This window comes from Calypte anna, chromosome 1 (assembly GCF_003957555.1).
Source record: "Calypte anna isolate BGI_N300 chromosome 1, bCalAnn1_v1.p, whole genome shotgun sequence".
Taxonomy (NCBI): domain Eukaryota; kingdom Metazoa; phylum Chordata; class Aves; order Apodiformes; family Trochilidae; genus Calypte; species Calypte anna.
Window position 1 is genome coordinate 76,289,710 of NC_044244.1, and position 12,000 is coordinate 76,301,709.

Genomic DNA, 12,000 nt, shown 5'->3' on the forward strand with positions numbered 1-12,000 from the left:
CTTGGTTACAAATGTAGTGAGAAGAATGAAAAGAATCCTTGCCTCTAGTCCATTTTTGACCTGATTTGCATTGAGGTCATCTCAGTTAAGGAGTTTACATCCTCATAATTGGGATATAACTTAAAGTACTGTAGTTTTTCTTTTCATATTCCTAATTAAGGAATCATCATTGGCAAGCCAACACAATGTCTCAGAAGCATTATCCAAATTTTTCTTTTATTAGCAATAAAGCTTGCTGGAAAAGGAGTATTCTGTTTCTGATTCTATGTTCTTTCTGAAATCTGAGTTTTATGTCCCAAAACCAAATCTTTCAAATTGCCCATGGATCAGAAAATCTGAGAAAATTCCATTTCAGGCACACTAAAATAAGAATATTAATTTCACCACTAAGGAGCTGCTGATCTGAAACAATCTTTCTCATTTCAGGGGTAGGCTTTCTCTGCTCTTACCCTTTCCATTGTGAATGACAAACATACAGGTCTGGCTGTGTTAACCCTTGACTTAAAAAACCCTCTGCTTAGCTGGAAAGACTGAGCTAAAGGGCTGAAATCTCTGTACATTTGATTGCCATGTGTCTCATAACATGGCAGCAACGTGTAGCAACATGTTCCAGTTTTGCACCAGTGATGTGCTCTGATTTTGGAGGCTGATGAAGCTAAGGTCCTTAGTATTTTGGCTAATAGATAGGGATCCAGGAAGAGGACAACAACTTTGGTCTCAGATAACCAACATGTTTGAAAACATTAAGCTTCATCAGAACATTACTGCAACCAGCTGTAATCAGCCAGGTATATTTCGGACTTGATTACAAATCTAACTTTTGTATAATTAGTGAGGCAATGAAGAAATATTACACTGTAACAACATCAGCTGTTGCAAGGTTCTGGTGGGCTAGTGTTTAATTGGCACTATAATGGCTCATTAGAGATGCCTCAAGAGGTCTAATACAGATGTTTTCATTAAGCAGAAAAAAAATGAATTAGCAACATCAGATCTGCATAGAATACTAAGGAAGATTCAGATGTTCACCTGTATGGAGATTAGCCTCTTAAATAAGACTTGGTTTAACTCTTTCCTTTTTGTATTATACAAGTGGAGTAAAATGCAATTGTCTTCTACAAAAATCCTTTCTCATCTAAAAAGTACTGTTTCGAAAAGCATATGGGCATTTGTGCTGCATTGTGAAGTTGACAGCAGTTACTCTCTCAATTTTCTAAATAACCATTCTGTGGGGATGGATAAGCATTGGTATTTATGTAGATATCCCACATCTCAGTTTTAATTTCCCAGTTGTATTCATACTGGTGCATGCAAGTTTCTGCAGTTGTGATTTGGCTTCCCGATAGATTTTGGTAAACGTAGCACTTTGTAAAAGAAAGGAAGGAAACTGCTAGTACAGAGCTTTTTGACATCACAGATACAAGAAAGCCTTGAAAATCTAAAGCTTTATGTCTTTGCAAGGCTGTTTTTTGAAAATGAAACTCTGTATGAAGAAGTGAGGATGTGATGGTAATTACTTCAGTGAGCCCATATAATCTGGAGGCACTCTGAGATGTAGTAAGTGATGTTGACTAGACCTTTCTAATTAGGATGCAAGGCTGTTAATTGGAGTTTACACATATCTTTCAAACAGGATGAAAAACCAGTGCTAAGTATCCAAATAGATATGGCTGTTTTCAAAAGACATCATTTATAGTTATCTGGCTTTTGGATACAGTTTTTCCACAAACTGTAAAATCATTTGTCAGTTCAGTAAGACTCACAAGTATCAAGGTAAAACTAATTCTAGAAAAAAATTAAAGGTGTCCTTACGTCTTAGAAATCAAAAAGCTGTGCTTGATTGATGATATTCCAGCACAGGTAGGTTATTTAGAATAGTGCTTGAATCTTAGAAGCTGTCTGTCTTCCCGACTGCAAATATAACAAAATGTGATTTCTGAATTCAGGGTGAGTTATCAGGATAGCTTCAGGATAGCTTCAGGGTCTCTTCTGGATGTGGGGTTTTTTTTGTTTTGTTTTGTTTTTTTACATTGTGCCAAATGATGTAAAAAATACTTTGTGCTTGAAAGAAAAACTTCTCTCTGATACTTTTATTCATTAGTAGCCTGAAATCTACTCTAAAGGCTTTTTGATTACTTCTGTTGAGGAAAAAAAATTCTGAAAGGAGCAAAAGGAATGGAAATATGTCTGCTTGAAAACAATTTAAAAAACTATACCTCTTAGAAATTATAATTTAAATCATTCTTGTTTCTGATAACATGTGAAAATAATTCTGCTTTACATAATTTATTAAAAATTCAGTAAAATCCTGGTTTGTCACTTAAGCATGTAAAAAAATGTTTGTAGCTTTGTTGTTTCATGTGCATATCACTGAGTGGTGGTAATGTTGCTGCCATGATGGAGTGTATATATGTTCTCCAGAGAATAAGAACTGCATGCCTTAAAGCTCATTTGCATTTTTAATTTAAAATGAAAATATATACTTTGTATTTAATAAAAAAAATATATAATAAAATGCATTGTCTCTGACTACACACCCTGCCCTTCTTTCCTCTGAAGTAATAGAAAAGTTGTAATACTAAAAGGCAAAGAATTACTTCCTGACCTTTGATACTAAGACAATTACAATTTTGGTCCTTTGTAGATATAATGGTTGTATCTTTATTAGTTATTTGTAAGTGCAGGATAATCTTTTGAAAAGAAATAGCTTGAAAGGTGCAGTCATTTTATGAGTCTGTTTCCTTTTCGCCACAGTGCTTCTGTACAAGCACTTAAGAGACCTGTTAAGGGCATCTTTGTGTAGAAAGTTATGACCTACTTCTAAAATGATTTCTATCTTTTATTTCTTAAAAATATGTCCTTTTTTTCTCACTGTAGGAATCTGATGGCCAAGGCTGTCCATTCTGCCGCTGTGAAATCAAAGGAACTGAACCAATCATTGTGGATCCCTTTGACCCACGGGATGAAAACTCCAGGTGCTGCAGTATTATGGATAGCTTTAGTATGCCAATATTGGATTTGGATGATGATGATGATAGAGAAGAGTCTTTAATGATGAATCGCTTGGCTTCAGTCCGAAAGGTAAATTCAGACAGATAAAGCTATACATTTGTCAGGGAAGCTGCCTGTAACTTTAAAGAGGGAGAGGTTGAACTTCATGCTCTATGTTTCAGCTAATCACTGAACAGTTCTTGGGCTGAAAAAACCAAAATGCATCAATACTGCAGCAATAATACTGAAGTTAAATAGGAGAAAAAAAATAATTCCAGATTCTCAGTTTATGTGAACTGGGTTAACTGTCTAAAATGGAGGAAGCATGAGTTCACACCAGCTGACTGTCCTATTCAAATTACACTGTATGGACAATGCCCAGGACTTTGTGGGGGTAGGCTTTGGGTTTTGTGATGTTTTTTGTCCTGAAAGCGCTCTATGGTAAATTCTAGGATCGTTTCTGATTGCAGGAGATTTTGTCACTTCTAAGTAAGCACTATAATTAACAAAAATTTATTTTATGTTATAGATTTCATTCTTATCTTTTAGCCTGGAATAGATATTGCCATAGTCTATACAACACTGGATTTTACAGTGCATGTTCTATATTTTACCTTAATACACATATTTCTGATATCCTTCCTGACCTTTTAAGTCATATGAATAATTTTTATGTTGCACATATAATACAACATGTCCTGCTCTTGGGAGCAGTTTATCTGTCATGCCTGGACTTGCAGTTTGCAGCCTGACCTCTGTGAGATAGTCCTGAAATGATGGGCTTTTATGAAACTATCAGTTCCACTATCAGGCAAAAATGCATTATGATTTAATAAAAAAAAAAGGAACAATAGGCTTTACTGTAAGAGGTTTTGTTTCAGTATCCACCAAGTGCTTGACTGCTTTCTTGTTTTGTGCCATTCAGTTCATCTTTCAGTGAAAGAAGAGTACTAATTATCTGTGAAGTTTAGGAACACTGTTTCCCACTCTTAAAGTCTTTACTTCACATTGTTGAATTATTGGGTCACCAGGTGATTTTTAGCTGCTGTTTTATTCTTAAAACTGTTACCAATGGTTGTACAGTGATGCTGGTAACATACTACCTGTGTAAAATATGGCAGTAATTATATACACTTGTTAGTAATACATTCACCAGCCTAGTCTGCTTCTTTTAATCATAATTTTTCCTATTAAACAGTGTTTCTTCAGAGCCTGCTAGAAGAAATCCTTTTTTCCTCTATGACATTATGTAGAATTTTACTCTTAATTTTTTTGTTTCTTGTTAATGCTGTTGATATGAACCTGGTACTTCATAGTGTCTGTGTTGTAGTGATATGATTTGTTGAAACAATGGAAGTTAGATGACTAAGACAACAATTTAGTTCTTGCAGCCAACCTATTGTTATTTTGTAATCCCAGTGTGCAAGGTTTTTGGGTTTTTTAAATTCTTATTTTATTACAAGGGCTGTCATATGCTTTCTCAACTTAAAGATGGCAATACCTGAAAAATCAAATGGGTTGACTTTTGTCTCAAGTCACCTGGCTAGGCCAGTTAGTATTCATGTGAAAAAAATGTGGCATATCTGAATAGTAGTGAGCTGAAATGTTAAACTTGCTGGAAGAGGAAAGTTTCAAGTACATAAAATCCTGACTGTGGGGCCTCATGATGGGTTGTGGAAATACTCAAATCAATCCTTACTATCCTGGAAACCTTGTGGCTAGGACACAATTAAAGTGTTTGTAAGCTGATACTACCAGTCTTCACTGTCTTTGTGACTTGTACTTGGAAATATATTCAGAATGCAAATAACAGTTTTGGAAACATTCTTGTTGAAGCACTCTCAGTCAAGTCCATCACTGATTGAAGGGCCTTGTTGTGTTTCTAAGTGAGCTCTTGACAAAATAGAAGGCTGAGAAACACTCTTTGAAATGGTCAATAAAGTGTAAAGAAGATACAGGTTTGTTTTTTTTATCACCTGCTGTACCTGTATGAATTATGTATATAAGTTGGGTATCAGAAGTACATGAATTCTACAGTTTATCTCTTTGTCTCTTGTAAGATGTAAGAAGTACCTGAATTAAGTCCCTGAGGGACCTCAGGCTTGAAATTGCTTTAAGGAAAAGCAGAATTGAAAAACTACGTAGTCATTCTTTAATTGAATGAGTAAATGGATATACTTTAAGAAAAATATATCATCCTTGCTAGGTGTTGTGGATGAGTCAGAAGCAACAGCAAATCAGCTGTAACAGACTTTAGAGAAATCCACTGCATTTAGTCTGTTTATCTCCTCATCGAGCACCTTTTTTTCTTTTTTAATTTCTGAATTGTCTTCAGATATTTCTTCATGAAATAAAGATGAAGAATGGTGCCAAAACCTCTGTTAACTGTCTCATCACTGAGAAATTTCCAGCACCATGGTATCAGATTAGCTAATGCAGCTGTTGCCTTCAGTATTACATTTTCTCAGCTCAATACTGTTTGTGCTAGCCAGGCACGATGTTATGAAATGCACATTAAAACAAACAAACAAAAAACCCAAGCAGATTGCAGACTCAGGTAAATGTTAAAAATGGCTTTTTTCATTTCTAAAGGGAGCATTTGAGTCTCTAGTAGGCTATGCTTATTATTCCATAATACTAAATATTTTATTGTCTCAATGAATGAAAAGTTATATTGTACCAGATATAACTTGACACACTTATTTTAAAGAGACAGTAAGAAAATAAGGAAAATGGATAGTGCAGGAGTTCTTGCTAAAAGCAAATAATTTTTAAATCATAAGTGATAATATAGCTGTTTAGTCCAAATAATATTACATGAAACATATGGTAAGACCCTAGCCGTATAGGAGTCTTGAAGTGAATTAACATTATCTGAAAACACTTTCTTCTAAAACTAGATGAAGTAACCTTGTCTGGGGAGTTACTGTCTTCTCTAGGATTAATTTCCTAGCTGTCTGTATACACCAAAACCCGACTTTGATTCAGGCTGTTACTTTGAAATAGTTATAGGAAAGTGCCAAAGCTGAAAGCTGCTGTTTGTCATGATTAGGCTTCTTCCAGCAGATGAGTTGGGTCAGATTTAACAAATCATGACAAAAGACCTTGGTTCTAAAAACATGGGAGGACACTATGTATTTTTCTCAGGGATGACTGATAATAGGACAAGGGGCAATGGTTATAAACTGGAGCATAGGTGGTTCCACATAAATATTAGGAAGAATTTTTTCACTGTGAGGGTGACAGGGCACTGGCACAGGCTGCCCAGGGACGTTGTGGAGTCTCCTTCCCTGGAGACATTCCAAACCCACCAGGATGTGTTCCTGTGTGACCTGCTATAGGTGATCTTCCTCTAGCAGGGGGGTTGGACTAGATGATCTTTCAAGGTCTCTTCTAACCCCTAACTTTCTATGATAATTCTATGATTCTATGATTTTTACTCCTCCTCCTCCTAACTTCCATATTATTAAATTTACTTTTTTATGGTAACAGAAAAAGGCTTGTATTACATAGTAATAATATTGGTAATTTCTTCATTTAAAATGCAGGAATATTTGGGAAAAAGAAAAAAAAAGTCAAATATGTATGTAGGTATTCCCTTCAGCTGAACATTCTTAACTCTCATCTGTACAGCTCATTTCCTTCGTAATGTTACACGTGTTTGTGGGAATATATTAAAATCCTGCCACACAAGAGAGTCCTTAACTGGTTGATTATTAGTGTTTGAAAGAGGGAGGAAGTAAATGCTGGGAGGCAGTGTGCCTTAACTCACTGCCCATAACATGGTTTGTTGATTCCCTTAGGTGGTGTGGTGCTGACTCCCAGCCTTAACTCTCCCTCCTTCATGTGCATTTTCTTGGGTCAGCAAAGGAAAGATCACATAAAGAGTAAACCTGTCTGTGTAAAAGATGTTTATAGCCTTTGGTTTTAAGCGGTGTTATTTTATATCCTCATACAAAATTTTAAGTGTACATTATACTAATCTACTTAGGTCACAATTTATCCTAAGAAGAAATAACAAATATGTGGCTTACTCTTACATAACTATAAGTAAAGAAACTTCAGGGAATTGCTTGGAAATGGAAAGTCTTCTTCTGGTGTAGTTCTACTTGAACCTTCTTTAGATGTCTCGTTACACAATTTATAAATTACAGAGTTTGTTCCAGCAAGACAGAATCAGAATAATATTCCTCAGTTACTTGTCAGCTTTTGTGCTGAGTATGCTTTTCATATGTGCATATCTGGAAGAAAGGCATCTGAAGCTAAAACTCTCAATGCAATAGCCTGACTGCTAATATTTCCATTAGAAAAACCTCCACTAGAAATTGCTTTCCATGTCAGAAGCAGTCATAGTCTTGAAGTCACAGCCACTAGTGACAGTGATACCTGTATATGCCAGTGCTAAATACATCTGATTAACTAACACAAGTGTGGTCTGCTCTGCCCAAACTAAGTCACAGCTGCTTTTCCCTTGGCAGCAGTCATGCCAACCAGATGAATTCCGTGTTGTTACGAAGGAGTCTGTGTTCTTTTCCTTAATTACATCTTTATTGCACAGGTCTCTGTGTGTTGCAGCAGAGCCCCTTTGTATGCTGAAGGTCTGTCTTCTGTCACTGCCAGTTCATTTATATCAGTTTGTGTCTTAGTAGCTTGCTTGTTTTTGATTTATGCCACAGTGCTGCTCTCATTGCTGCTTGATTTCCGATGAATATAAAATGCACAGAAATCTCCTGTAAGTGACAAACAGAAAACTTTTAAGTCTCTTCATCTTTAAGGGAGTCTGCTAAAAAGAGTATGTTATGTGTATATCTGTTCATGGCCTGGCATCCATATGAAGTGCAGACATCTTGTTGGCCTCGCTGTCAACAAACATCAAATGATGCAGCTAGATACATTGGATGGGGGTGGGTAGGAAAAATATGGAGTTTTTTTACTATGGGAATATGATGGCAATCTGAATGCTGAAGAAAATATCTGTTGCTTTGTAATATTTTGTTTTGTTTGTCCTCTCCTTAATTTCAGTAGATCTTAAGAAGGAATCCTAATTTTTTTTTCTCCCGAAAAGCACCAAGTGGTGAAATGGATTAACCAGCCTTGAAGGGCAGAAACTGCTCTTGCACTGAGCTATTTTCCTTTTTTTTCCCCTTCTTTGTGATGCGTAGGTTCTTTAACAAGTTGTCCATCATCAGTCCTTTTTTAAAAAAATCTTATAGCATTGTGGCTGTAGGCAATAGTAGTTCAGGGGACTGAAAGGTTATTTAACTGTTCTAAAACAAGGCATTGCTGTAAACTTGAAGTCTTTTCACACATGTAAGACTTTCATCAAAGTTTCCATTTGGCAGCTGTGATTTCCCATTCATGAAAAATGGTGGGTAGAGATAGCTAAATACCAACTACATGTGAAAACAGAAGTTTATCACATAAATTAATCTCTTCTTTCAAAAGGCTGAAAACCATGTCAGGCTCTAGGAATCTTGAATTTTCTCATACATTTTTATATTGTTCTAGGTTTTTGTTCATTACCTACTACATACTACGTGTGTCTTCCAGCCACTTGTATCTATAAAATTGAAAATAACATCAGTCACCACTAGGTTTTAAATATTAATACTTCCATGATTTCTGTGTCTGATGGAGCTGGACTGGTGTTATGGCAGAAGAACTGTAACATGGATGAAACCAGTGGGATTACTGAGGGTAGATTGTATCATTTTGCCTAGTGATTCTGTAGAACAGAACTAAGAGAAGTTTGTCAGAGAAACAGTGGTGGATATTCTTAAAATGCTGTCACTACAATGTTCATTTAGCTCTGGATTTACACAGTGGGACATAAGAGACTGTACGTTACCCTCTCTGGAAGTCAGGTTATTTACAACATTAGTACATCTTAAATTCCAAATAAATATTCCCTGTCCAGTACTCTGTGTTTGGTTTTTTTGTTTTTCATGTTTCCAACTCCTGCTGTAGCTGTAGGATTGTTTCTTAGATCTTAGCAATTTTTTGCTAACTGAGACACAGTATGTTGTGTGACACCTAAAATTTAGAGATTTATTATAGCAATGTATTTTAAATAATAGTATCTTTTTGGAAGTGAGAGACCTTGCTGTATACTTCTGTGTCAAGCAATTTGGGAAATTCATTTTCTCTCTGATGCTGAAGACAAAGCATTGAATGTTTTTATAGCACATGGCTCTTGGTTTTGAGAAAGGTTTGATGGAATTGCAACTAAACTGAAAATATGCTATTAAATGATATGATGTTTATTATGCTATTTAACTGATAGATGCTCTCTGTTAAGGAAAATGATATTTCATTCATTTTATAGTAATTTTATAATTATGGTTGTTCAGGCATACTTGTGAGTTATATATGTAACTTAGTTATTTAACTTCCCATAATGTTCAGAGAGTCTTAAGCACCTAACATTAATTCTTGTGTTTATCCTAATGGACTTCCAGTCAAGGTCAGGGACGTTCAAAAATCAAATGAAGCAATGAAAATTTGAGGACTGTGTTAAAGCCGTTTAATATGAACAGTATTACTGCTGCTTTGTGGAAAGGAGAAACTGAGAAGCTTCTGGTAGGCATGAAAAGAAAGAATCTTGAGTTGCTTGCTCAATCTCTGAAACTGTAGTTATAACACTGAGCTTCCATGTGTAGACCAAGTGGTAAAACACATTACCAAAAAAAAAATAATTCTGGCAGTTGAACTGAACCTCAGCCTTCAAGCTTTTCAACCTCCTCACTCTCTCATTTTTCTTGCAATGCTGTCTAGTAGCTCCTATTTCTGAAGGAAATCTAGTTGAAACCCCAGCTGTATTGGATAGAATATTAAACTAATCTGTAGTGCATATGATAAGGAGTCTGTATACTAGATTCTTTCCCTGGATCTCCTTTTGAATTTATGAAGGTTTCAGGCTCTTCAACATAGTCACTAGAAGTAAAGAAAGGCACTGTTTACTATTTTGGTTGTTAAAGAACTTCCTAGTCCCATCCCTATCTTATGAAAGGAGACCAAAGGTTTCTATCAAAGTGATTTAGCTTCAAGATGGGTGCCATTGAGTTGACAGATTTTTAGCAAGTTAAATAGCAAATATTCTAAGATGCCTCAGTGCACATGTGGCCCGAGTCCAATACTTGGGTGAATGTCTTCCAGCTACACATGTCTGCTGTTGGGGAAACCACAGAAGAGCATAAACCCCCAGGTTTGCTTACAGTACTCTGTAAGTAAAGTAGCACTAGTTGCAAAAATGGGTGGAGCATGTACTGAGGATTGAAATCACTCATTCTGATAAATTTGAAAGGACAAAGCAGGGAAAAACTACCATAATTTATCACTTGGGAGAGGATGTTAAATGTATGTGTCATTAGATTAATATTTGCTAAAATAATAGTTGTCCTAAAATTATTTTTGTAAGTAAGCAAATAAATTAGGAAAGAAATAACTGCTATGCCTACCAGCTTCTTGATGATTTTGATTTGTAAGTTTTCAGAAGACAAGAATATTCAATCTTCAATGGAAGTATGATTTGAAAATGTAGTTAACAGAGAATATTGTAGGCTCTTGCAAGTCACATATAGAATTTTAGATGGACTGTTCTCTGTGAATAAAAATGTCATCAAGAGTAGCAATATTTCAGTAAAATATCTACATTTGTTGTTTCCTTTGGTATGGCAATAACTGCTTGTTTTATAAATAAGTTCCTGGAATATATATTCTTATGCTTGCATCACAATTTAACATGGAACTTAGTTAACTGACTTCTTTTTCAGTAACCATAAGCTGAGCACCTGTAGTGTCTGTTAATTAAGAGTAGCAGGGTAAGTATATAACATGTATCAGATGTTTTAATCATAGAATGAAGATTTTATACTAGGTCATCAGGTAAATATTAGTAATATTATTTTTATCTCTCTTGAAGTGCAATGAGAGGCAGAATTCCCCAGTGACTTCTCCGGGATCTTCCCCACTTGCACAAAGAAGAAAACCACTTCCAGACCCCTTGCAGATCCCACATCTTAGTCTTCCACCTGTACCTCCTCGTCTGGATCTTATTCAGAAGGGTGTAGCACGGTCACCATGTGCCAGCCCAACTGGATCACCTAAGGTAAGTGTTACTGAAACATTATTTATATACAAGCACTGTAAAATTTTATTTGGTTGTTTTTAAGGCAAGTATACTTTCTGGTTCTTGAAGATAGATTCTTATAAAATTTTCTATGTGTATTTTCTTTTTCAGGAGTATGCTTTGTCCAAAAGAAGTTTAAATCCTTGTAGCTTAGAAAAACTTTGATTAGATCCACATTGATTATGACTCTTACCTCCCTCAGTTGACTTTGGCAAATGCCTTTCCCTTTGCATAAAACCTTACATAGTCAGATGTTTACAGCTACATGTGTTGATCAAATGTGACCTCTATTTGTCTGATTATTATATTGCACTTGGTTGTGGTCAGAATTTTAAAGACTTTGGTATAAGGGTTCGGTTCTGGAATAAACCTCTCTTCATGAAAATAAATAGAAATGAAATTTTCCTGAAAACAGATTTTTCTTTTCAAAGTCATTATCTTATGCAGATTATATGTTGTGCCATGATGATGATTCTGCTCAATTTCCACAGTATTCTTACAAGACAAGTATGTTCAGATACCCTGCTTTCAAAACCTCAACTGGAATATATTAGGACTCAGTTTTCAAGGGAAATAATAATGCCTCTATAGATAATTGTGTGTTGTGTTTTGTGAAACTTATGATACTAAATAGTTAATGATTTTTGGGTGGATAAATATGATTCAGAAAAAATACTATGTTTGCTTCTTTGTATTTTGAGTTAGTAATTTTGTTGTCATTGCCATGTGAGAGAGGGAATTAGATTTACATTTTGATTTTTAGATAATGATCTCAAGTTCAATGCATGACTTTGGAATCTGTGTGCTTATAATAATCCAGCATGAAGTATCCTACCTGTTTTCTCAGGTTTTTACTTCAAGCTTGAACATAAACCTCATTT

The 12,000-nt window shown here is 35.4% G+C and overlaps 1 protein-coding gene across 1 annotated transcript in view; it reads left to right on the forward strand.

The window, feature by feature from the left end:
* CBLB (Cbl proto-oncogene B) overlaps positions 1-12,000 on the forward strand; it is a 130,670-nt gene that overhangs the window by 89,383 nt on the left and 29,287 nt on the right. The window contains exons 10-11 of the mRNA XM_030469215.1: positions 2,878-3,081; positions 10,913-11,098. Coding sequence (XP_030325075.1) covers positions 2,878-3,081; positions 10,913-11,098 — 390 coding nt within the window. The remainder of the gene's footprint in view (positions 1-2,877; positions 3,082-10,912; positions 11,099-12,000) is intronic.